Here is a 27,571-nt window from a genome sequence, read left to right as displayed (position 1 = left end):
ATGAGTGCGAGTTTGGACGCCGAGATGGCTGTTTTTGGCGAAGCTGCTCCCTACCTTCGAAAATCGGAAAAGGAGCGGATTGAAGCCCAAAACAAGCCCTTCGATGCTAAATCATCAGTCTTTGCGGTGGAGCCCAAGGAATCCTATGTGAAGAGCATCATACAAAGCAAAGAAGGAGGGAAAGTAACTGTAAAGACAGAATGTGGAGCAGTAAGTAAAAACATAAGGAGAAAATACTCCCCGCCCTATTCCTCCACCTCCTCGCTTCAAGTTGAAGCCTTCCTTGCTCAGAATCTCTAAGCCTATTGCCAATACAGACACCCTTCTGGTCCATTAACAGACATCAGATCTGGGAGGTAAAAGAAATTCTCAGCAGTAACCTCATTTCTCCCTTTCCCAACTACCCAAAGGACTTTAAAGCCACTAGGCTTGGCCTCCAGCATCTTCCTTCAATTCCTCACTTCCCAGTCTAAATCCCCAAACTTGGGAGAAATAAAAACTAGCTTCTCCTATCAAAACAATTACTATCTAATTAGATAAACAATGTATTAATATCCCCATTACTTCCCCCCAAATTGAAGTTTCTTGTAATAAATGGCCAGGAAAAGTGAAAATTTTAACCCATTTAAGTAAAATGATATAAACTGATAAATAAACCTGGGACAAGGAAATGTGGGAGGAGAAAAGTAATTTTTAAAGAGTAGTACGTATTCTAGCTCATCAGAGGAAACAGATTTTCTTACCATCAAACGCTAAGATGAATGTATTTTCATGCCTTTATTTAAAGGACACCGAATAATATAATGGAAAGTGTCCACAACTGTAGTCTTATAATTAAAGCAGATAAACATAAATCCTCCCTCCAACCATTAATACAAACTTGTCTCTTACTTTACTTGCCAGACTCTAACTGTCAGAGAAGACCAAGTCTTCCCCATGAACCCTCCCAAATTTGACAAGATCGAGGACATGGTCATGATGACCCACCTGCACGAGCCAGCAGTGCTGTACAACCTCAAAGAGCGTTACGCAGCCTGGATGATCTATGTGAGCGCCTTTCAACATCTCTTTATTCCACCTATCTCTCCAAGTAAAAACAAATCCCACATGTTGAATATTCTGATTTTCTCAGACCTACTCGGGCCTCTTCTGCGTCACCATCAACCCCTACAAGTGGCTGCCGGTGTACAACCCTGAGGTGGTGGCTGCCTACCGAGGCAAAAAGCGCCAGGAGGCCCCACCCCACATCTTCTCCATCTCTGACAACGCCTTTCAGTTCATGCTGACTGGTGAGTGAGTGATGCATCTATTTACAGAAATGTGGAAATAGAATCTTTAACAAACAAACAGACTTTGGGCTTTGATTACAATAATACATTGCAGCCACATGGGGCTTCACTGCTTTCAAGAAACTTTCAGAGCTGTAATATCGCATATTCTTCCCTGCAGCCATTCTATAGATGAGTAAAGTGAAGCTCACTGAATTCACTGACCTACCGAAGCTAACCCAGCTGGTAACCAGAAGCCTTGTTGAAATAATTAGTAGACCTCTGTAAACGTATTTGTTGTTGCTTTCTCACATTTTTTTACTTTCTGATTTGGACAGAAAAAAAGTTCAAGTAGATTTTTTTTAAATATCCACATCTACAGCAATCAAGGAAAACAGTTACCAGCCATAGTGGGAAAGCTTTGTGAATTCCTTATCTTTAAAAGACACAGCTAATATCACTAGCCTTTGGGGTAGAACAGGAGTAAAGAGCGAGCCATGACTTTCCTCTCAAAGATTTTGAAGCATTTTCCTACAAGAATAGAAGAAAATAGAAATCCCTCTTTCTTTGAAAATACTTTAAGTTTTTTTTTTTTTTGACGTGGGCCATTTTTTTTTTTAAGTCTTTATTGAATTTGTCACAATATTGCTTCTGTTTTGGTTTTTGGCTGCGAGGCATATGGGATCTTAGCTCCCTGACCAGGGATCAGATCTGCAACCCCTGCGTTGGAAGGCAAAGTCTTAACTACTGGACCACCAGGGAAGTCCTGAAAATATTTTTTAAAAATTATATCAAAGTCTGTTATTCCTGTCTTATCAAAGCATAAACAAATGGCTTTGATGCAAAATGTAGGCCCAAATACAGCATGAAAACCTTTTATCGGCACACACCAAATGTACTGCCTTTGGAAATATTCTAAATTCCTGAGTTTCCTGTTCTTCCATGAGATATTAGAAACTGGAGAGGATTTTGCTCCTTTTTGTTTTTTTATTTGATTGTTTTTATGCCCTGTTTTTAAATTGTCTTTTAAAGGAGAAGAGGGAAGAGAAAGGGATAAAATAGGAATCTTCCATTACAAATTGGCCAGCAGTTCTACAAGGATATCATACCAGGAACCTGTTCTTTGGTTGTCAGCAGAAGCTAGCTACCTTCCAGAAATTATCCAAATGTGGGCTCATTCCAGAGGTTTTAACACTTAGCAGTTGCATTTACACTGCTATGTACACCACCACCCCTACAGAGGTCCCCACTCCCCCAAGTTTTGGGCCTGCTCCGAATTCAAGATTACTTATCTCCAAACATGATTTTTGTAAAAAAAAACACCCAAAACTGTGGCATTTGACCGGTTAGAGACTAGAACACTGTTTTCTTATCTATGCTCCCACTAGATGTGATATGATCTTTCTTGATTTTTCTTCTATTGGAAAAAGAAATCAATCTGAGTATGTTCCAAAATCTGTCTCTACTTCCCTGAATAGAGCTTTGAAGTTCTCTAAAGTCTATATCTGCATCTAAATAGCACCCAAATTAGCATCTATTTCTCTGAATAGATTTTTTTAGATTTGAGAATGCTCTAAAATCTATATCAGTATAGAATTAAAGATTTAACAAATCAGAAAATTGGTATATATCCAACATATCAGTCATATAACTAGTGACAATTTTTGTTTTCATTACTTAGAAACGTGTATAAAATAAAAAGGAAAATAAGTAAATGAACACCAACATTTACAATTCCAGATCCCTTCCTTTTTTAGTATTACCAGCTGTCAAATTAATATGAAAAACCGGGAGGAGGCCAGGTAGCAGAAAAATATATAAGCTGGAAGTCAAATAGACCTAAACATCTTGATAAGCTATGTAACTATTAGAAAAGTCACTTATTTCTCTCTGGGTTTGTTTCTTCATCTGTTAAATGAAACTTCAAAATTGTATGATTCTTACTGAAGTAGTTACAGATGAAATTATATGATGCCTGGAATTTTCTTTAAAATAACCAAGTGAGTTTAGGATGGGAGTACAGGTTATACAAAGTTGGCCAAATAATAACTGTTGAAACTGTATGTATGATGGGTACATAGGAGCTCTTTACACGTTACTGCCTCTACCTCTGTATACGTTTGAAACTTCCCATAAGTTTTAAAATTAATAATATTTTAAGAAGAAACACATGATTCTTTGCCTCTTATTTTCACAAATTTTACTCCAAGAGGCAAGTACTATCTGGGAGCTACACACAAAACCAAGATCACAGGCAACATCTTCAAAATGTTAAAAAGGATAAACTGATTAATCTTTACAGAGTCAATAATCTTTGTATTGAATGCGTACTAGTTTTAAAAACTGATGGTCTTGATTTCTCTTTTACAGATCGTGAGAACCAGTCCATCCTGATCACGTATGTGATTTTTTTCTTCTTCTCTGGTTTGTGGTGATTGTCTTAGATGTCGACAATGTGAGCTGTAGCTCTGATCTCTTCTCTGGTTTCTGTTTGACAGCGGAGAATCTGGGGCAGGAAAGACTGTGAACACGAAGCGTGTCATCCAGTACTTTGCAACAATTGCAGTTACTGGAGAGAAGAAGAAGGATGAAACTGGCAAAATGCAGGTGGGTCTGACAGGTGTGTCAGAATCAAGACTGGCAGGGCACACAGGAAGCCCCAGATGTGAGGACTGCTCTTGCCTTTACAGGGGACTCTGGAAGATCAAATCATCAGTGCCAACCCCCTGCTGGAGGCTTTTGGCAACGCCAAGACTGTGAGGAATGACAACTCCTCTCGCTTTGTGAGTCTCTGGGTCACAGAAGGGTTTTCTCAGGCCTTAAATGCCCCAAAAGGCATGTCTGAGTTATTAACTCAATCTCTTCTTACTCGTGTGCTAACAGTTTTGTATATAACATCATCTTTCTCACTTGCAAGGGTAAATTCATCAGGATCCACTTTGGTACCACAGGGAAACTGGCTTCTGCTGATATCGAAACATGTGAGTAACAGGACCATTGAAAATCAAACAGAGAAACAAGTGATGTCATTTGCAGGGATATTTTGCAACACTTGTTGAGCACTGAGCCTGCTGGCAGTGTTGCCCGGGAGCTAATGCCAGACTTATCCATAATCGCTGTGTGCTCTATTCACCTCAGTCTCAGACTGATGGCTCTATAACACATTCTGCAATTCCTGCCTCAGAAGCAACTATGACATTTTCTCCAGGGAAAGCAGTAGGACTATCTATGGACTCCTATGAGTTATCTATAGGCTTACAATACATTTCTGTGATTTGCTCTTGATCTGGGCTTTGGTAGGTGTTTCCAAGGTAGTCCCTCACCAAAGAATCTAAGGTGATCTGAGGAAGGAGGGGATATTAAGGATCAATTATAATACAGAGGTCATCCATGTGCAAAGTTGATTTTTACTAGAGCATGCATACTTCACTCTCTGCTCTTAGATGGTGAGAACCTTGAGTAATTGCCATACGTATTTGGAATTCTTACATGTAGTACCAACAGGATCGATCATCACGTTGAAATCTCAATGGAGCCTAACGTAATTTAGGCCCCAATTTTAGCCAAAGACACTGAAGTTCATTTAATATCTCAGCAGCATTGATATTTTTTTCTAATTCAGTGTCTATCTCCCTCTCTTTCCAGATCTTCTAGAAAAGTCTAGAGTTACTTTCCAGTTAAAGGCAGAAAGAAGCTACCATATTTTTTATCAGATCACTTCCAATAAGAAACCAGATCTGATTGGTAAGGATGAACTTAAATTCACAGACAAAAGTTAATATTTTTGTTAACAACTTCTAATGTAAACCATACACCCTGAATTCTATGCACCCAGACATGCTCCTGATCACCACCAACCCGTATGACTATGCCTTCGTCAGTCAAGGGGAGATCACAGTCCCTAGCATTGATGACCAAGAAGAGCTGATGGCCACTGATGTAAGACACACACTCACTTTTAAAAAATCCATTATGGGGCTTCCCTGGTGGCACAGTGGTAGAGAGTCCGCCTGCCGATGCAGGGGACGCGGGTTCGTGCCCCGGTCTGGGAAGATCCCACATGCCGCGGATCAGCTGGGCCCGTGAGTCATGGCTGCTGAGCCTGTGCGTCCGGAGCCTGTGCTCCGCAACGGGAGAGGCCACAACAGTGAGAGAGGCCCACGTACAGCAAAAAAAAAAAAAAAAAAAAATCCATTATGTATGGAAATGACAATAGCAACCACACCATAAGTGTGGTTACCTTAGAATATAGTGTAAATTCTCCAAAATATGTTAGTCTCTTCTGCCCTAACTTTGTCCTGTCATTTCTCCTGGCAGAGAGCCATTGACATCCTGGGCTTTACTCCCGAGGAGAAAGTGTCCATCTACAAGCTCACAGGGGCAGTAATGCATTATGGGAACATGAAATTCAAGCAAAAGCAGCGTGAGGAGCAAGCGGAGCCAGATGGCACCGAAGGTACCAAATGAACCTCCATCTGGGTTTAAATTAGAGAATACAGCAAGAAAAAAACAGGTTATTCTAAACTCACATTTCCTTTGTAGCTGGACTTCTGAGGGGCATGTACACATTTACACACACTGCATGCTTTCCTCACCCCCTTTCCCTCCTCACATCTCCATATCTCCATCTTTCTATGCAGCCCAAATGAACCCTAACAGTCACTTGTAAGGATATATCTAAAAAGCACAACCTGGGGCCAGATCATTAGAGAGGGAATGAGACAGAACCGTGAGCTTGCTTTGCCTTAGCAATGGCGAGAAGGTATATAGGATAACTTGGCATATTGGTCTATTTCAGCACCAGCTGGGCAAACCTAGTGGAGGGATACAGGGTCTTGCCCAAACACAGAGCTGGGGTTGGAGGACATCTGTGCACATGTGTGTGTGTGTTGTCTGCATTTAACCCTCAGACAATCTAGGCAACAAGATAAAAAAGAAACTGAGAAAGAAAAATCATATACTCTATGTATGGAAAGAACATGGAACTTACAGGATCTACCACGGAAGCTAAAGTTATCTGCTCCTTTAAGCCTTTCCTGACCACCCTGGCTCGACATTCTCTCTCCCTCATTTACATCATAGTCATTGACAAAATTTTAGAAGGGGACTCTGTGGGAATCATGCACTAAAATTTAATCCTCACGTTTTCAGATAAAGAAACTAATTCGCTGAGGTTAAATTGGGAGGAGCTAAATTGAGATAAGGTGTATTTATCTTACCTTCCACCCCCACCTACTGTGTCTTAAGAGCAGGGACTCTGGCTTTTGTGTTACATAAATTATTTCCATAAACACTGGACATATTTTTATTGTTGTTAAATTTCTCAGGAGTTGCTTGCAACAAATCACCAAAGGCCAGTGTAACTGACTGACCATTTATTAGCAAGTATATGCTCTAACATACAGAGAGCCTCACCTGATCTTCTCTAGAATTATTTAAAGCTTTCTATTTAAATAATAACGAAAGTGGATGGAGGAAAATGGAAAGACTACCTTGAAGAAGTATCTGCTGTTAAACATTCCTTGAATTGTGTCTCTGCAGTTGCTGACAAAGCTGCCTATCTCCAGAGTCTGAACTCTGCTGATCTACTCAAAGCCCTTTGCTACCCCAGGGTCAAGGTCGGCAATGAATACGTCACCAAAGGCCAGACTGTGCAGCAGGTAAGTGCACAACCTCAATGAATCACACACATCCCAGGCCTTTCATAGTGCCAACAAACATTACTCTGTCCATGAAGGTGTACAATGCAGTGGGCGCTCTGGCCAAAGCCGTCTACGAGAAGATGTTCCTGTGGATGGTCACCCGCATCAACCAGCAGCTGGACACCAAGCAGCCCAGGCAGTACTTCATCGGGGTCTTGGACATCGCTGGCTTTGAGATCTTTGATGTGAGTTTATCTTCATATTAATAAAAAGTGGGAGAAAGGCAATTTGGGTTTTGATATACTGAGTATTATTATTCATTTACACTTGTAGTGTCTACATTGCTTTCTCCAGCATGGCACCTAGGACGAAATAGCTAGGAGATAACTAGATAATAACAGAAGTAATAATAATAGCTAACATTTATCACGAAGCCTGTATTTCTGGCACTCTGCTAAGCACTTCAGAATATTACCTCATTTAATCCTCACAACGACCCATGAAGGAGTAACTAATATTACTTCTAATTACATGTGGAGAAACAGATGCAAGAAAATCAAAACACTTGCTAAAGATCCTCCAGCCATATAAGGCAAAGCCACGACAGGAACCTGGCTATGCAACGTTTGGTCCATACACAAGGCACCTCCCGTGGAGGAGAAACGGCCTAGAGGTAGAAGCGCAGTGACAGTTCATAGTCTTCCCTCTTCCAGATTCATCTGACACACACCATTTCCCCTCTGGGCCATCAGCTTTATCATCTATAAAATGAGGGTGTCAATTATTATAAAGACTCCATCAGGGGGCTTTCCTGGTGGCACAGTGGTTGAGAGTCCGCCTGCCAACGCAGGGGACACGGGTTCAACCCCTGGTTCTGGAATATCCCATATGCCGCGAGCAGCTAGGCTCGTGCGCCACGGCTGCTGAGCCTGTGCTCTGGAGCCCGTGAGCCACAACTGCTGAGCCCACATGCTGCAACTGCTGAAGCCCGTGCGCCTGGAGCCCGTGCTCCGCAGCAAGAGAGGCCACAGCGGTGGGAGGCCCATGCACCACAACGAAGAGTGGCCCCTGCTCTCCGCAGCTGGAGAGGGCCCATGGGCAGCAATGAAGACCCAACACAGCCAAAAATAAATTAAATAAATAAATTTTTAAAAAAAGACTCCATCAGATCTTCAATTTCTATACCACATCAGGTCCCCCCTTTCACAGACCTGACAATGAGGATTTACCAAATGTTTGGTATGAATAGAAGAGCAATTAGCCTATTAATTTCACTCTGCACATCAACTAAAGGTCTTAAGAAAAGCTTTCCTTAATAATGTGACGCCAAAAGTGAAAATGTGACCTTTATCTTGAATTGGGGGGGGTGGTGGTAAAAGAAGTGAGGCTTTGCAATGAATTACTTTCACCCTTAAATCTGAACCATAACTCATAGGATCATGGTTATACTTTTAATGCACATTTTTGCCCATGCAGTCTTCAGAGGTGGAAAGAGGTAGATTCTACCAGAACTCTTGCTATGTGATTGACAGCTGTGCCTTTAAATAATGCTCAGAAATCATGAAAAGGGTTCATGTCAAAAATGATCATTTTTTTCCCTGGGATTTCTGAAGAGACAACAATCAGTTTAAACTTTATTTCATTACTGTATTCCACATATTTTCGATAAAAGATTTTTCTTCAGTAATGAATTCTACTGCTATAAAAATCCACTTAATGTTGGAAATTTGGTTTTGTGCAGTACAACAGCCTGGAGCAGCTGTGCATCAACTTCACCAACGAGAAGCTGCAGCAGTTCTTCAACCACCACATGTTCGTGCTGGAGCAGGAGGAGTACAAGAAGGAGGGCATCGAGTGGGAGTTCATCGACTTCGGGATGGACCTGGCCGCCTGCATTGAGCTCATCGAGAAGGTCCGCTTGACTTCTAAAGGAAACCCGAACTGAAAGGATAACTTTCCCAAGTGCCTTAAGCAACTCCAGAATGTATTACTGTAATCTTAACTAGACTGATATTAGAACAAGTTAGAAAATTACTTTAGAAATGACTTTCTCTTTTCAACTTTTACGTAAGAAGAATCAGAGAGTGTTTAGCTTCACTATGTCGTAATAAGTTCTGTTCTAACACTGGCTCAGATCCAAGTTTAAAGCAGCATCTCTATTGAGATGGTCTGCTTCACCAGAAGAACTACCTCATTTGTTCTAAATCTATCTCCACTATGATCCAAGATGTCAACAATAGAAATAACTACTTTCTAAATCAAAATTAATGCACAGGTAACACAGCTAGGGCTTATATCAAAGGTAATCTGTTTGGAAGTCAAGAGTCAAATTGCTATGCTTCTTCATAATCTATCTTTAAGGGATTAAATGCACAAAATGTCTTAAATAAGGTTTGCATTATTTATACCGTTAAGTTATTGCATATAAAGTAAACATCCTTCTAAGTCAGTAAGTCCTTTGCATAGAAAAACAAAACTCTGACAATAGATTAATTCACCAAACGGGGGAAAATGTGGTAATCACAGAACATTTTAATAAGTCGCCCCCACTTATGCAGTGCTGACATTTGGAGTTTATATCCAGCTACTCTTTTAATTGAAAATAATGCTATGGATTGAATGTGAGAAAGAATGGTGGAAAAGTCATTCTAGTGACAACAAAAAGACCTCTTTGAGCTATGACCCTGGTTTACTTTATAAATGTATTTAATTAGGAGTGCTCATAATTCAATCAAATGACAACCACTGTGTCTATATCTTTTGAGACAAGATAGGTTGACACCAATGTCTACTTTTCTGAATTCAGCCACTGGGCATCTTCTCCATCCTGGAAGAGGAGTGCATGTTCCCCAAGGCCACAGACACCTCCTTCAAGAACAAGCTGTATGACCAGCACCTGGGCAAGTCTGCCAACTTCCAGAAGCCCAAAGTGGTCAAGGGCAGGGCCGAGGCCCACTTCTCACTGATCCACTATGCGGGCACCGTGGACTACAACATTGCCGGCTGGCTGGACAAGAACAAGGACCCCCTGAACGACACTGTGGTTGGGCTGTACCAGAAGTCTGCAATGAAGACTCTGGCCAGTCTCTTTTCCACATATGCTAGTGCTGAAGCCGGTACTTTCTGAGCCCCTGATCTAAATTAACCTATCCCCACAGAATGTTCACATACCATTCCAGCCTCTGGGATTCTACTTTCGTTGATGGGTTTTCTTTTTATCTTAGACAGCGGCGCAAAGAAAGGTGCTAAGAAGAAGGGCTCTTCTTTCCAGACTGTGTCAGCCCTTTTCAGGGTAAAGTACAAATTTAATTTGAAGGATCTATTCAGTTCCTATGACTTATCATAATTAGGATAAGGATAAAGGATTTAGAATAAATTAGGAGGGAGTGGAACGTTAATAGGAATGACTTCAGGTATTCCTTCTTTGTCAGGGCACAGCCAAAGCAATACTCCTCCTGTAGGGCTGAATGGTTTACCTCTTACTCCTTACTATGCTCATCTAATGTATTCAGGAATTCCAAAATGCCCTTAGAAGCTTTCTCGCTATATAATAAGGCCGATTTTTAAGGAAGCACAGCTGAACTTCAAAGGTCTCCCTGTGGAAAGCCACCAATGTTGCCCTTTGAGAATGTTCCTGAGTTCCCCCCTTGAGAATTGAGCCCGAGACACACCCTTTAGGACATCCTTCCACCAAATCACATCTTTGTCCTCCGAGATGGATTTAATTTTTTCTAATAGCTGAAAATTATCTAAAGCCAAACCTAGTGATTTAGATGGATGATTAAAGTAGAAAAATATCTCTTAAGAATAACAGTAATAATAACATTACTGCAAATAATGTGATTCTCTTAGATGGCTTAACAGCTGGCTCTTCTACAGGGGAACATATGGAGCATCTGGTCTACTGGCTGCTTTGTCAGGATTTCCGTGGCTAAGTCTCGTTCTTTTTAAGACTAAAATGCAGATACTATGTATGACCTAAACAAGAAAACAGCCCTGTTCTTTTTTTCTCACTACCAATTTGCATTATTTCACCAAATATGCCCGTGTTTCATCAACTTATCCTTGTACATAATTGCAAGATTAGAAACTCACATTACTTATTTTGTTTATTTCCTAATAGTTAACTGAGATATGAAAAATAAAGCAACTCTGCCTTCTCAACGAATATACCTAAGAAACACTGAGAAATAGCTACTTGCTAGTTTTCTGTGGTGGAGTAAAACACCACCGTGTGTCATAGTCAGTTACTCTATTTCTGGAATAACTCCCCCCATATGCTCCAGACTGTGATCATTCTCAGGTACTCAAGATCCACTCACACAAGGTCATACAGTCTTATGATTTTAGACTCTTCAGAAAAAAACAAAACAGAACAAAACAAAAACCAAGAGGTTACAGGTCCCAGGGAATAATACACTCAAGGAAGGAATGGCAAACATTGGGACAGTGGCTAACCTAGGTTACCACTGTAAACTACTACTGTAAAAAATATTAGCACTGAGAGAGATGAAAGAGGCCTTAGAGGTAATCTCAACTATTTTCAGATGAGGCCCAGAAAGAGAAAAGGGATTTTATAGAGTCAAGCAGCTCATTAGTGGCAAAGTGAGACTGTAGTCCTTTGTCTCTGATTCCCGGTCAAGAATACTTCCTGTGTGTCAAGGCTACTGAATTTGCAGTTTGTTTACAGGATAGATCCTAGGTGTCATAAATGAATACCAGGGAGAGCTGCATTTCTTCCCAGCACTTTAGCCTTTCAGTTTTTGGCAGGCTAGAACTCTTGAGACCTTTAAAACACAGAGCAACTGAAGCCTCATAGACTTTTACCTAATATAGTTAGGAAAGTGCCTAGGTTCGTTCCATATAATTACCAAAAAAAGCAATCTGAAATAGAACTTTCTCATCAAGTCCCTTCTACCTGGTTTTCTAGGAAAATTTAAGTAAGCTGATGACCAACCTGAGGAGCACACACCCTCACTTCGTACGGTGCATCATTCCCAACGAAACCAAAACTCCTGGTAAGATCTAAGAGCATGAAATAATCACACAGGCACAGGTCTGAAAATTCAGTGCCCAGTAGTAAGTACTCTGATCTATTTTTAGGCGCCATGGATCATGAGCTTGTCCTGCACCAGCTGAGGTGTAACGGTGTGCTGGAGGGCATCCGCATCTGCAGGAAGGGGTTCCCAAGCAGAATCTTATATGGGGATTTTAAACAAAGGCCAGTCTCCCTCTGTCATATTTCACTGAATGCTGTGACTAACTAATCATTTTCACTGTTGCCCTCTGTTCATTGTTTTTATGCATCCTGCTTCGTCAATATGATGAAATTAAGTCAAATAATATAGTCTTGTGGTGCTAGAACAGAATACAGGCTAGAGATGGTGGCATTTCTTAAAAACAGGACAGAAGCATGTATTAGCTTGTGGAAAAATCATATTGTTTTACTATCTGAACCTAAAAGGACAGTTGGATTTTCTACTTTTGCTTTTTCTCTTTTTACTGACTTTTTTTTGGTGTCGTTTGGTTTTCATATATGATCACACCTTCCTAATCATTCTTTCTTTCTTCGACTGAACAGATACAAAGTTTTAAATGCAAGCGCTATTCCAGATGGACAGTTCATTGACAGCAAGAAGGCTTCTGAGAAACTTCTTGCCTCTATTGATATTGATCACACCCAGTACAAATTTGGACATACAAAGGTATGGCTGTTACTTACACCTGATCCAAGTCCTCTGCCATAGCTGTATCTCCTGTAGTCTAGGGATGATTTGTACCTTCCTCTTTCTCCAGGTTTTCTTCAAAGCTGGCCTGCTGGGTCTTCTGGAAGAAATGAGAGATGAAAAGTTGGCCCAGATTATAACAAGAACTCAAGCCATCTGTAGGGGATTCCTAATGAGGGCAGAATATCAGAAGATGTTGCAAATGAGGTAACCATGCAGAGGATAAGGACTGTAAGGTCTCTTAGGGACTTTACCTCACTCTTCCTTATTCATTAACTCTTTCATCTTGTGGTTAATATGCACTTCTCACCAGTTCCGAACTCACTCTTACAACACATCAGCCTCTGCTTAACCCCTCACACTGGGATTCTCTTCAAAACGTCTCTCCTCCCTCAGTTTCTCCCTTTCATTCATCTCACATACAGCAGCAGGAATCGTTTGCAGTAAACACTATTTCCATCACACCGTATCTGTTTGCAGTTCCCCACGGTCTCCCACATCAAATCCAAGTTGCCTGAGTGTCTATCAAGGCCACTCTCTATTCCCTACCTCATCTATCATCTCCTACTGCACAGCCTTTTCCAGCCAGGCTAAACAATTTGCTTATCTCCTTCTCTCCTGTTTGCACAAGTGCTCCCCTCTCAGCCTAATTTATCTCTTTACCAATTCAAGACTTCCATTTCCGCCTCCTCTAATTAACCTCATCCAACCCATCCACCCAGTACTACTGCTGTCCTTACACACACGTTTTGCATTCATTTTGCTCATCTGTACTCATTTACTTCTGTGGTGTAAGTGTTCCCAAGTCTTTTCCATGTGTCAACATTATGGTTTATGGCATGATATCTGCCTTCTCAGAGATATGGTTCTTATAAATTGGACCTATAGAAATAGAATCTCCATTTTAACAAGCCTGAAGAGGCACACACATTGTTATAAGGCAGGTAAACCTTGCCAGTCTATTGCTACAGTGTGCAGAAGGAATATCTCTTATTACTATTTTAAAATGTTATTTAAATAAAACAAATTTCGTAGCTCAATCCATGCTAAATGCTCTGCAGACATTAACAATCTAACTGAGCAGGTAAGAAGTAGGCATTTGAAAGGACTTGAGAAAAGCCAGTCTATTATGTGAAGAAACTAACAAAAGCTGTTTATGGAGTAGATAATTTGGCAGTGATTAAAATAAGAGGAGAGGTTTCAAGGAAAACAGGGTAAAGCATAAGCTCAATTTAGGTGGGCAATTAGGAAAGCAAGCCATGCCCTTTCACAGGTCACATCAGTGTGCCAAAGGCCAAGCAGCACAATTAACTTACACCTGCCACACCCACTCCCAAGTCACTAATATTGTGATTTCTCAAATGTTCTTAAAATGGTATGTGTTGCTCATATATACAAAGGATTCCTCCTCTAAAGTCAGCTTCTTTGCTAATGTGACAGGGACTTGAGAACACAATAGTTCAGTATGAGCAGTGCACATTAGCAAAGTGGTCATACTGAGGACCGCTCTGAGTGTGAGGGTGTGTGTGTTATGTGTGTGTGTGTCCTGCATATAAAATATACAGAATTTGACACATCACTTACATGGGGGGGGCATTAAAAGGGGAGTTTGTATGTAAAAAAATACTGCTAACAATAACATTGTCTCTAATGGATCAACCTACACTGATACTTTTCCGTCATTTCAGAGAAGCCCTTTTCTGCATCCAGTATAATGTACGTGCCTTCATGAACGTCAAGCACTGGCCCTGGATGAAACTCTTCTTCAAGATCAAGCCCCTCCTCAAGAGCGCAGAAACCGAGAAGGAGATGACCACCATGAAGGAAGAGTTCCAGAAAACCAAAGATGAACTCGCCAAGTCAGAGGCCAAAAGGAAGGAACTGGAGGAAAAAATGGTGACTCTCTTGAAAGAGAAAAATGAGCTGCAGCTCCAGGTTCAATCTGTGAGTACTCTGTGTGCTGAATGCACCATGTCACGGAAGCTTTTCTGGAATTCACATACACTCTGGATTTACAAATGGCCTTTTCTTGAAAAAGAAAATTTCTAGTTGCTTTTTTCAGTATTTCACTTAACTTTCAATATTCCTGTGAAGAAGTAAGGCACCAACTACTTCCAAATTGCAAATGGAAAATGGGAGATTGAAGAATTTATTTAACAATACCACAAATTTAACAGGCATGAAGGAAGCAGTTGAAAGGCAAAGCCCCCAAATCTCAGTCATTTTACTCATCTGCCCTGCCTGCTTCATCCCAGTCTTAAGGGCCCTATTTCCTGAATACAAGTGTATGAGATTGTATTTACACTCATAAAAGACAGTTGTTCTTATTGCTCTCTGTATCTCTTTTCCTCAACCCCCAGGATTTAGCTCAATAAATTCATTTGCAGTTACTTGAACTGAACTACCACGGTGGAAGACAGAGCTGGTGATCTCTGTGATTCTTCCTGTGATACTGATCCTGAGTTCTCAAGGCCTCTGTTTATTGGTTAAAGAAGAAGTTGTAAGCAGAGTGGGGGCAGGCTTGGCATCAGCACTGTGGCCAAATACAACCTCCCATTTCCTTGGCCCAACAAGCCCAACAATGTCATGAAGAAATCTGTAAAAAAAAGGATAGTTTTCTTAAAATGTTTAAGCTATTTTCAACTTTTCCTTCTGATAAGCTCACTTATATGAAGGTTACATTTTCCCAATCACAGCCTCTTCATCTTAACCTCTTTTCATAGGTATTATCATTAGTCAGTGAGTAAATATATACTGAGTGTATGACTATTAAAAATAAAAGCAAAGGAACCCTCGAAGTCCTCATTATCAAATGTTTAAGCATTTTAAAAACTTAAGATATAAACAAACACTGAGAAGTTAAAGAAATTCCCCAGCCCAGAGTAATAAGGTCGTGGCTGAACTGATTTTTATGAGTCCTTTAATCATTTATAAAAACCTCACTGAGTTATGTAGTTTCTCAAAATTACAAGTTCTTATACAGTCTAATATTCATTTGGAGACTAATAGGTAATTCTTAAAATGGAAATGGAAATGGAAGCCCTGGGCAATTATACAGCACTGTTATGGTCTATCAGGGAGGTTTTGAGTATATGAAAAATGCTTCATGGAAATGTATTTATAGGCATAATGTTACATAGTTTTTCTTTTTAAAATTCAATGTAGCAACTAGTTGTTTGAGGCAATTTGACTAAGTCAAAAATCTTTTTTTTTTTTTTTTTTTGCGGTACGCAGGCCTCTCACTGCCGTGGCCTCTCCCGCCGCGGAGCACAGGCTCCGGACGCGCAGGAAAAATCTTTGAATAATATAGTTGAAATGCTCTTAGCAATCACTTATTCCAATCCTCTTTAATTACATGAGATAATTGAGGGTAAGAGGAGTAAATCAATTTGTGCAAGGTCATACATATGGAGGCAAATTTGGGACAAGAACCCAGGCTTCCTTTGGTCCTTCCACTCTTCTACACAATACTTTTTAAAATAGTCAATTGCTTCAATCCAGTCATTTTTCAGGCTAATTTGCTTCTAAATCTATAGTGCCATATCTAATTAGCTATGTTTCTCCAGACAATGGAATGATGTTCAATTAATTTATATTCATACTGAAAAATTCATTAGCATTCAGTAAACACTACTATTTTGTGCAAAGAACAAGTTCAAAATAAGCAACAAATTCTCTAACCAGGTCAGCAAATCTCTCCACAGGAAGCTGACGCCTTGGCTGATGCAGAGGAAAGGTGTGAGCAACTGATTAAAAACAAAATCCAGCTGGAGGCAAAGATCAAGGAGGTGACTGAGAGAGCTGAGGATGAGGAAGAGATCAATTCTGAGCTGACGGCCAAGAAGAGGAAACTGGAGGACGAATGTTCGGAACTGAAGAAAGACATAGATGACCTTGAGCTGACACTGGCCAAGGTTGAGAAGGAGAAACATGCCACAGAGAACAAAGTATGAAATATATTTGTATACAGCATATAGAGACTCTGCCATCTAACTAAGCTGCTTTAGAGCAGAGATAATCTCTTCCTTAACCTTTCTAGGTGAAAAACCTCACAGAAGAGATGGCAGGCCTGGACGAAGTCATAGCTAAGCTGACCAAGGAGAAGAAGGCCCTCCAGGAGGCCCACCAGCAGACCCTGGATGACCTGCAGGCAGAAGAGGACAAAGTGAACACCCTGAACAAAGCTAAAGCCAAGCTAGAACAGCAAGTGGATGATGTGTGTTTTTAATATCCATCTGAAAGGTTTTTTTTAATATACTTTAAATTTTTAACAAAGTTTATTTTCTCATTAGCTTGAAGGGTCTCTAGAACAAGAAAAGAAACTTCGAATGGATCTAGAAAGAGCCAAGAGGAAACTGGAGGGTGACCTAAAATTGGCCCAAGAATCCATAGTAGATATAGAAAATGACAAACAGCAACTTGATGAGAAATTTAAAAAGTAGGAACGCCAGAAAAAAAATTCTACGGGACATCATCTTTCAATTCTTATGGGCACTAATACACCTTGTTCTTCTGTCTAAAGGAAAGAATTTGAAATCAGCAATCTGCTAAGCAAAATTGAAGATGAGCAGGCAGTAGAAATTCAACTACAGAAGAAAATCAAAGAGCTGCAGGTGAGTCATCTCACCTCCATTTGTTTCTGCACCCAAAAACACTGAAATTGAGGTGAGTTCATGTAAATGTGCTGTGTCACTGCCAGGCCCGCATCGAGGAGCTGGAGGAGGAGATTGAGGCAGAGCGGGCCTCCCGCGCCAAAGCAGAGAAGCAGCGCTCGGACCTCTCCCGGGAGCTGGAGGAGATCAGCGAGCGGCTAGAAGAGGCCGGCGGGGCCACTTCGGCCCAGATTGAGATGAACAAGAAGCGGGAGGCCGAGTTCCAGAAAATGCGCAGGGACCTGGAGGAGGCCACCCTGCAGCACGAGGCCACGGCGGCCACGCTGAGGAAGAAGCACGCGGACAGTGTGGCCGAGCTGGGGGAGCAGATTGACAACCTGCAGAGGGTCAAGCAGAAGCTGGAGAAGGAGAAGAGTGAGCTGAAGATGGAGATCGACGACCTTAGCAGTAATGCAGAGACCATTTCCAAAGCCAAGGTACCCAATACTGTCTTCAAATGAGCAGAGTTAATAACCTGTAAGAACCCTCATTGCTCTCTGGCGTTAAACATTGTTTGTAGGCAGTTTATAGCACTGATCTAAAATTTTGTATTCTAATATATTCCATTTTATTTCATTTTTTTTAAATGCTGGATATAATCTGTTAAGATTATTTCAAAATCTACTTTGTCAGTGTCAAGTATCATTGGGATAAATGAATGAGTTCCAACAATGAGCACTTTGGGGAGATTACGCACCCGTCATAGCTGAATCCTAGCATGCTCCACAGAGTTGGCGCCATCAGTTTCTACTCACACTTGACGTAAATTTATTCACTCTAAAAATACTTTAAGAATCCAGTGGTAACTTTTTTTTTTTTTTTTTTACTGTATTCAATGTCTCATCTTTCACGGGTACCTGTGCCGCAGGGAAACCTTGAAAAGATGTGCCGCGCTCTAGAAGACCAAGTGAGTGAACTCAAGACAAAGGAGGAAGAGCAGCAGCGGCTGCTCAGTGACCTGACGGCTCAGAGAGCGCGCCTGCAGACGGAAGCGGGTAGAGATCTCCCTCAGGCCCGCGATTATGGCCTAGACAAAAGCAATTCCGGGGGTTCTGAATTAATAGCAATACTCCCATATTAGAGGGGAGTAATCAACTATAGGAATTTACTGAGCGGGTTAGAAAAAATTTAAAAAAGCAAGAAAGAATCAGCAGACTAGTTTATTTGTTACACTACAATAGCAATACTGCTTTTTAATCTAGCCAGTTCTGTAACAATATTTATAATTAGATAAAGTATATATTTGTCATGTACGTATAATTATATATACAAACTTTAGGCTTGTTTGTTTATGCCATAAACAAATTCCTTTACTTCGGTAATTCTTAGGTGAATATTCCCGACAATTGGATGAGAAAGATGCTTTGGTCTCTCAGCTTTCAAGGACCAAACAAGCATCTACGCAGCAGATTGAGGAGCTGAAATGTCAGCTAGAGGAAGAAACTAAAGTAAGTTTTACCAAAAGTATTCTTGACTGATCAAATCTAAACATATTCAGTTAGGTTCTCCTTTAAGTGTGTAAGTTAAATATCACTGAAGAAATGAATTAAGTCACTGAACTCATACCTCTACAGGCCAAGAGCGCCCTGGCCCACGCCCTGCAGTCCTCCCGCCACGACTGTGACCTGCTGCGGGAACAGTATGAGGAGGAGCAGGAAGCCAAGGCTGAGATGCAGAGGGCGCTGTCCAAGGCCAACAGCGAGGTGGCCCAGTGGAGGACCAAATACGAGACGGACGCCATCCAGCGCACGGAGGAGCTGGAGGAGGCCAAGTGTGTGCTGTGAACTCTAGAGGAGGGACATGACATGGTTTCCTAGCTGCCCAGCTCAGCAACTCCCAGAAAACAGCTGTGATGATGATAACAAAAGCAGAAGCTACCCTAAGTGCATGCTGTGTGTCAAATACTATCGTATATTAACTCATTTCGTTTTCTTAGCAACATTACATTGCATTATTATTCGTATCCCTGTTTTACAGATGAGGAAATTGAGACTGTGAGAGGTTAACCAACTAACACAAGACCATATGATTAATAAATAGTACAGCTGGGATTAGAACCAGACATTCTGATTCCAGAGACCACCTTCTTAAGTATTGTAGTACAAAGACAGATCTCTTAAAACTCATGCTGGAGGCCATCCGAACTGTGCATAATGTTCAGAGTTAGTCTGAATAAAGCAAAGCCTTAGTCTGGGTACAGACCAAAGGAGACCTTCAGGTAGATCTTCTAGAGCATTAGGGCTAAAGGTTTTTGTGTACATTAGGCATGTATAGTTGGCACACAATTGGGAGTAAAGCAAGAACGTAGACAATTCAGAAGGAATAAAAAGAAAAACCCTGCCTTTGCTTAGACTACCTGAATTATCCTGATTTATTTATCCATTCCTCTCAGGTGAGACTGACCAAATATATATTATTAGAAGAAACTGACTATTTTTCTCTAGGAAGAAAAGTATATAAAATAAAATGGAAAGTCTGACAAAGCAAAAGAATATGCCCAGTATATCTGTGACCAATAAAATATCTAGTTAGTCTCAAATCCTTTTTGGAATGAGATGAGATATAAATCAATCAATAGAATTGCCCTGGCTAATCATTCTCCATACCGTACTCAATCAGAAGCCCTGAAAATCCTGAAATCATATGCTGTAAGATACATACATACAATGTCTGTAAGATACATACACACAGTGTCAGCTCCAACAACGGCCTCTAACAATTCAACAACTAAAAGGACTTGAGTCCAGCTGTTCCCCGCTTTGGACCTTTTCACAGTTTAATCCATCTAGAAAGCAGTTCTGGCTACCACAGTTTTGAAAACCATGCTACTTGACATTGTAGAAAAAAGGACTATGAAAGGGGGCTGAGGAGTTTAGCACTTGCCCCTGTTGCTGACCTCTCTCCTTAACTGCCTGGCTAACTTTTTAGGAAGAAGCTGGCCCAGCGTCTGCAGGAAGCTGAGGAACATGTAGAAGCCGTGAACGCCAAATGCGCTTCCCTTGAGAAGACCAAGCAGCGGCTCCAGAATGAAGTGGAGGACCTCATGCTTGACATGGGGAGGTCTAATGCTGCCTGCGCAGCTCTCGATAAGAAGCAAAGGAACTTTGACAAGGTGGCCCAGCCTGCTCAAACTCCATCAATGTTTTACTTAGTCTCCCTTTCTCCTTCCATTAGCTGACAATTTACTGCTTTTCAGGTCCTATCAGAATGGAAACAGAAGTATGAGGAAACCCAGGCTGAACTTGAGAGCTCCCAGAAGGAGTCCCGTTCTCTCAGTACGGAGCTGTTCAAGGTCAAGAATGCCTACGAGGAATCCCTGGAACACCTTGAAATGCTAAAGAGAGAAAATAAGAACTTGCAGCGTGAGTGCTCTTGAACTTCCCTACCCTATATGGCCCTGGAAAGACCTTTCCATGTTATATCAGTCTGACCACTTCTCTCTTCTGTTCACCCACAGAGGAGATTTCTGACCTCACTGAGCAGATTGCTGAGGGAGGGAAGCAAATCCATGAACTGGAGAAAATAAAGAAGCAAGTGGAACAAGAGAAATGTGAAATTCAGGCTGCCTTAGAGGAAGCAGAGGTACGTATATTGATGTTGTGGGGGGAAAATCAAAGATAAACATTGGTGGAAACACCACTGTTTTCATTGGGCAATGGTACTATGAGATGGATCCATTATTACAGAGCAGGTGAGAATCTGAACTCATATAACCTTTATGAAGGGCAATTTGGCAATAGTTATCAAAAGTCTTAAAAATGTAATAATATGACCTATCAGTTCTATTTCTAAGAATCTATCCCAAGAAAATTATCCTAAATGGAGGCAAAGTTTAAACACAAGATGTCCAATCCAAAAACAAGGTAAAGCAAACTATAGAACATCCATATGATGCAAATTTCTACAGCCATTAAATGTAGTTAATATGGGGAAATATTTATGGTAGAGGATAATTTTTAAAGCAAGACACACATTTGCATATACAATATAACTTTATCATGTATAAATATATATAAATAGGAAAAAAACTAGAAAAAAAATGTACCACATTAAAATTGTGCCTCTAAGTGGAGGAAAAATAGGAAAGTTTTGTTTTTATAAATTACCCCACATTCTACAATGGACACATATTTTGTAATCAAAATTATATATATGTTTTAAAACTGAGAATTTCTACAACAGGAATTAGTATATCACGTGAACATTTTAATTTATAGAACGGGAGAGAATTCCTGTTTACTACACATAAGTTTAATCATATAATTTTCGTTACTACTCATATGAATAATATTTGTATAGCCCTTTATACTTTACAAAGCACCCTTATTAAAGAGTTGCCCAATAAAGTCTATGACTGAATAAATTAAAGGATGATTTACCTAGTAGGGTCCTAGAGCTCTTTTATTGTACTTTGTAATATTAGACAAACTGATATTAGTAAGAGTTTGGCTCACAAGGGAATACCCTCCAAATATTCATTTCCCATTATTAATTGATTATTAATTAATTGATCACTGTTTTGTTAAGGCATCTCTTGAACATGAAGAGGGAAAGATCCTGCGTATCCAGCTGGAGTTGAACCAAGTCAAGTCTGAAGTTGATAAGAAAATCGCTGAAAAAGATGAGGAAATTGACCAGCTGAAGAGGAACCACATTAGAGTTGTGGAGACCATGCAGAGCACGCTGGATGCTGAGATCCGGAGCAGGAATGATGCCCTGAGAGTCAAGAAGAAGATGGAAGGAGATCTGAATGAAATGGAAATCCAGCTGAACCACGCCAACCGCTTGGCAGCAGAGAGCTTGAGGAACTACAGAAACACCCAAGGGATCCTGAAGGTAGATGGGTCCACATTAACAGCCCAGACAAGTCAGGGAAGTGACCCATCCATCTCCCATTCATCACAACACCTTCTTGTTACACCATCTTTTTTTTTTCCTTTTAACAAATTATACAGTTCATAGTATGGAGGTAGCTAAAAATAAATACACATAGAATATATATTTATTTTTGGCTGCTGCAGGCGGGCTTTCTCTAGTTGCGTCGAGCAGGGTCTACTCTTCGTTGCGGTACGCAGGCTTCTCATTGCGGTGGCTTCTGTTGTCGCGGAGCACGGGCTCTAGAGCTCAGGCTCAGTAGTTCTGGCACACAGGCTTAGTTGCTCAGTGGCATGTGGGATCTTCCCGGACCAGGGCTCGAACCCATGTGCCCTGCATTAGTAGGCAGATTCTTAACCACTGTGCCACCAGGGAAGTCCGAATATATATATATATATATATATATTTTTTGTGGAACATGGGCCTCTCACTGCTGTGGCCTCTCCTGTTGCGGAGCACATGCTCCGGACGCGCAGGCTCAGCGGCCACGGCTCACGAGCCCAGCTGCTCCGCGGCACGTGGGATCTTCCCGGACCGGGGCACGAACCCATGCCCCCTGCATCGATAGGCGGACTCTCAACCACTGCGCCACCAGGGAAGCCCCGAATATATTACTTTTAAAGAAACGTTATATAAAAGAACAAACAGAAGCCCAGAGATAAGCTATGATACGCGTGAAATGAAAAGACTTTGGCACCAATAGGCCTGAGGTTGAGTCTTAGTTTTGTCACTTACTAGCTGCCTGATTTTAGGCAAGTTATTATAACCTCTCAGAACCTCTGTTTCTTCTACAAATTAAGAATGAAACTACCCACCTCATAGGGTTACTTGTGAGGATGAAGTGAGAAGACAGATGTCAAGTGCTGGGTACAGCATATGGAAAATGCTCCATAAATTATAGATACTGGTGACTCGCACATGAAAAATAACCAGCTGATGGCATAAAACACAACAAGAATCAGTCTCCTGATAATCCTCTCTCACCTAAGCAGGTGACATCCCCATTTTCATGCTCATTCAAATGACAGGCCTGTCATTTCCCGCTCCTGGCACCAACCCATTCTTCCAGTTCATCTCCTGGGATGTGCACATCCTCTTCAGGGTGTCTCAGTCTTTTATTAACTTAACAGGATACCCAGCTCCACCTGGATGATGCCCTCCGGGGCCAGGAGGACCTGAAGGAGCAGCTGGCGATCGTGGAGCGCAGAGCCAACCTGCTGCAGGCTGAGATCGAGGAGCTGCGGGCCACCCTGGAGCAGACGGAGAGGAGCAGGAAGACGGCAGAGCAGGAGCTCCTGGACGCCAGCGAGCGCGTCCAGCTCCTGCACACCCAGGTGAGACCCTCACATCAAACAAACGCTGGTGCACCGTAAAGTGATGACTCAATTATAATATGGAAGTACTCTATTTTTATAAATATGTGTATATTTAAAAGGATCGGGGAGATGCTTTAAAATATTAATTGCAATTACCCTGAAGCGATGCGATTATAGATGATTTTTTGCTGTGTGTTCTTTTTAAGATTTTCTACCAAAACGGGGCAGGGGTATTACTTTTTTTATTTAAAAATAAGATTTGACTCTAGATTATTTTGAAAACCATGGTGTGGAATAAACTTGAATAAAGGTATCTGTTGACTCCAAAATCTGAAAATGTTCCACGTAGTGTTTCTCATCAGGAGCACTTCAGCGTTTACCATTGCTATGTCTACAGTCCCTGTGCCTTGCAGGACATTTAGCGTCACTGACCAGCCTGGGCGTTAAATGCAGCAGCACGCCCTAGTTATTCTGACAACCAAAAATATCCACCCCCATACATTTCCAAATACCCACTGAGGTGATATTGCTTCCCTTAGAGAACCACTGGGTTGAAATTTTAAGAAAGTGTTTTCGTAAGAGTAATTCAGTATTCCCCAAGGGAGCAAACTGGTCAAGTTAACAGAGAATAGATTCCTTCTAACTGAGAAACTCTCAGTACCAGGCTCTCACAAAAAGAATCTACTCTATTCTAATATTTCCAACCTTTTAAGGACAGAGCACTAGCAATGTCTGGTTGACATATAATTGAAAGAGCAATTAACTAATATAGACATTCTTGAACCTCCACGTCCTTATGCATAAATCAGATGGACATTGGGGCAGTGGCGGGGCGGGGGGAACCAACCGTGCAAATGATTAACACTTTGCACTGAACAAATATTTAAAGTTCAGTGAAATGTTGCCATTAGGTCCCCTGCATAAGCCAACCAGTAATACATTTGTAAAACCCCAAGTGTGCAAACTGCAGGTCTTGTAAATTTCCACTACTTTTAACAGAACACCAGCCTGATCAACACCAAGAAAAAATTGGAAAATGATGTTTCACAACTCCAGAGTGAAGTGGAAGAAGTAATTCAAGAATCGCGCAATGCAGAAGAGAAGGCCAAGAAGGCCATCACTGATGTGAGCAAATGAGCATTTGTTTCATGAAACTGTGTGTTACCTGCCATTACCAGGTTTATTATACTGGTTTATTTACTAATTAGGCGGCCATGATGGCCGAGGAGCTGAAGAAGGAGCAGGACACCAGTGCCCACCTGGAGCGCATGAAGAAGAACCTGGAGCAGACGGTGAAGGACCTGCAGCACCGCCTGGACGAGGCTGAGCAGCTGGCCCTGAAGGGCGGGAAGAAGCAGATCCAGAAGCTGGAGGCCAGGGTGCGTCTCTCAATCTCTCTGAATCCGGGAAGTGAAAACGGCACTCCCCCATCCTTCTCTCTTCTTGTATATTGGCTCCCATCCTTATCCTATGGCTGGGGACAGCCACCCAATATCTTCAGTAGGTCCTGAGTTAATTAACATCCCCCAAGACTGACTATATAAATATCTTTCTTGATTGTAGGTACGTGAGCTTGAAGGAGAGGTTGAAAGTGAGCAGAAACGTAATGCTGAGGCTGTTAAAGGTTTGCGGAAACACGAGAGAAGAGTAAAGGAACTCACCTACCAGGTAAGGGGAAGAGCTTTCTAGAATATCCAGACTTCCTGCACAAAGGGAAACTGAAAACCTGGTGACTATGTGGTACTCACAAATAGCTACATATTAACTTGATATATATGTAAGGGGCAAATGGCACAATCACCTGTCACAGACCCTTTCCTAAGCTAGGAAAATCAGGAAGGCCTTTAGAAAACAGTGTAAGTGAGGAAAGAATATAGGTTTCAAAGACAGATGAACTGGTATTAGTCCTGGTTTGGCCTCTCTTACTTTTATAAACTTGGATAGGTTACCTAACACTCTAAACCTTAATTCATCACCTGTAAAACAGAATAAAAACATCTACTCACCAGAGTAGGGAGGTAAGGATTAGAGACGTGTATAACTCTCCAATATAGTGCCTGCACACAGTGGACATTTAACAAGAGTGGCTACTGTTAATACTACGAAGGAAGCCTCAGAGTTGACCACATTTACCCCAGGCCCACCTGCCATCATATCAAAGTGATTTACTTCACCACCTGTAGTGGGTTTATTTCGCTGGATTCAATGCAGACCATTTTTTTCAAACTTCCAGACTGAGGAAGACCGCAAGAATGTTCTCAGGCTGCAAGACCTGGTAGATAAATTACAGGCAAAGGTGAAATCGTACAAGAGACAAGCTGAGGAGGCTGTAAGTATCTTTAAGCCCTTGAGGGAAGAAGAAAACTTCTTTGAGGGTAGAAAGTGTATTAAGAGAATGTGTTAATGAGAAAGAAAGAGACCAAGTAAGAATACGTCATTCTTATTTTAAAAGAGATGATATAAATATGAATTTCCCCCCAAATCCTAATTATAGAATAAGACTTCAAGACATTTTTATTATTAAGCAATTTGTAGGGGTCGGGGGAAAAAAAGAAAATTCCAAATAACCCACCTTACTTGATAGCTGCAAAGAACATCCAGCAGAAAATCTACCACCATGATAAATATTCCTCTCCCTCTAGAAATGCACAAAATCAACTGTTCCCAAAAGCCAAACAGAAATCTTTCACCCCAGCTGACTCCTTCCCTCACTACCAGTGTCATCAGCAGGGACTTATCCCTGCACATTCGCTGTAGCAAATTAGGATGCGCTAGAAGATTCTCCAGCTTCACTTTTCCTGGTTGTTCCCCACTCTCCCAGACACAATGTAGTGGGTAAGAGGTAAGAAAAGGGAACACGAAAGGGAGAGGCACGAACGGTAGTAAGTCCAACCAACAGAGGGCATACTTTCTTCCTATCCCCATCCTCCCCACCCACAGCATCTCTGTATACCAGAATCAAAATATATGGCAAAAACATTTCAACTGGCATTTTCCCAAAGTTAGACTTTGACTTTACATTTACTTTCTAACCCCTGTGACCAAGCGTACGTGGGTCTCTTCCTCCTTTCCACCCAGTCCATACATCATAAATAGATTTCACGTATACATGGATTTGACATAATGAGCTTGTCTCTTCCATTTCAAAACTGTTTCTTCTTTCATTCTTTAGAGTGAAAAATGTAATTGAAGTTACAAGTTCTGTCTGGATTTTTTTTTTTTTTTTTTTTTTTTTTTTGCGGTACGCGGGCCTCTCACTGTTGTGGCCTCTCCTGTTGCCAAGCACAGGCTCCGGCCGCGCAGGCTCAGCGGCCATGGCTCACAGGCCCAGCCGCTCCGCGGCATGTGGGATCTTCCCGGACCGGGGCACGAACCTGTGTCCCCTGCATCGACAGGCGGACTCTCAACCACTGCGCCACCAGGGAAGCCCTCTGTCTGGATTTGAAATCAGATATGACAAACAAACCATAAGAAGGAAATATCTGAGTTGAGGAAATAATCCTGTTTGTGACAAGTGCAATGAGAACCACAAAGTCTAACTCTCACAACTTTTTTCTTAGGAGGAACAATCCAACGCTAACCTTGCCAAATTCCGCAAGCTCCAGCACGAGCTGGAGGAGGCCGAGGAACGGGCTGACATTGCCGAGTCCCAGGTCAACAAGCTGCGGGTGAAGAGCCGGGAGGTTCACACAAAAGTCAGTCCAGAGTGAACACATCTGCATGATGCTGCCAAGGGGCTGAAGAAATGCAGAAAATGTGCTATTTTGGGTCACTTGCTTTGTGATGTTTTTCTCTTAATGCTGAATAAATAAAAACTACAGTGAACTGATAAACTGAACCAGACTCAGTTATTTCCAAAATTATTTATTCTCAAACACAGTTCTCACCTAGCTATTATTTTTTTAACATTATATATGGCTTTGTGGAACATTCAATATTTGTACCTCTCTCACCACCCAGCATCCCTTTCCCAATCTCCAGCTCCACCACACACACACACAATTATCTTTCACTGGACTTAATTTTATTAAATCTCTCTAGATTGATACCAATTACTAAGGAAAATACTCACTGAGGTTACCCCTTCAGACA

At 41.4% G+C, this 27,571-nt stretch overlaps 1 protein-coding gene across 1 annotated transcript; it reads left to right on the top strand.

Annotated features, from left to right (window-relative positions):
• Nucleotides 1-27,189, top strand: LOC115855813 (myosin-8). The gene is made up of 38 exons (XM_030861397.2): nt 1-210; nt 904-1,047; nt 1,133-1,289; nt 3,639-3,666; nt 3,767-3,875; nt 3,959-4,051; nt 4,186-4,249; nt 4,914-5,012; nt 5,104-5,207; nt 5,586-5,724; nt 6,810-6,928; nt 7,006-7,155; nt 8,652-8,822; nt 9,717-10,026; nt 10,135-10,202; nt 11,841-11,928; nt 12,014-12,131; nt 12,492-12,615; nt 12,707-12,843; nt 14,325-14,580; nt 16,341-16,583; nt 16,676-16,852; nt 16,929-17,074; nt 17,159-17,249; nt 17,336-17,725; nt 18,157-18,283; nt 18,618-18,736; nt 18,863-19,059; nt 20,217-20,400; nt 20,485-20,650; nt 20,746-20,870; nt 21,816-22,124; nt 23,294-23,497; nt 24,479-24,604; nt 24,688-24,858; nt 25,043-25,147; nt 25,713-25,808; nt 27,040-27,189. Exons 1-38 carry the CDS (start codon nt 1-3, stop codon nt 27,187-27,189), a joined length of 5,814 nt encoding a protein of 1,937 aa, XP_030717257.2.
• Nucleotides 27,190-27,571: the final 382 nt, after the last annotated feature.

The sequence above is a fragment of the Globicephala melas genome, chromosome 20 (genome assembly GCF_963455315.2).
Source record: "Globicephala melas chromosome 20, mGloMel1.2, whole genome shotgun sequence".
In the NCBI taxonomy this organism is placed as follows: Eukaryota; Metazoa; Chordata; class Mammalia; order Artiodactyla; family Delphinidae; genus Globicephala; species Globicephala melas.
The sequence above is the reverse complement of the archived record's forward strand: the minus strand, read 5'-3'. Positions and strand labels throughout refer to the sequence as shown.

Excerpts from the sequence above, each read along its gene's own strand:
- LOC115855813 (XM_030861397.2), top strand. The coding sequence starts at position 1 with ATGAGTGCGAGTTTGGACGCCGAGATGGCTGTTTTTGGCGAAGCTGCT. Across the intron at positions 1,290-3,638 it reads CTTTCAGTTCATGCTGACTG|ATCGTGAGAACCAGTCCATC; the intron begins GTGAGTGAGTGA and ends TCTCTTTTACAG. Across the intron at positions 20,401-20,484 it reads AGCAAAGGAACTTTGACAAG|GTCCTATCAGAATGGAAACA; the intron begins GTGGCCCAGCCT and ends ACTGCTTTTCAG.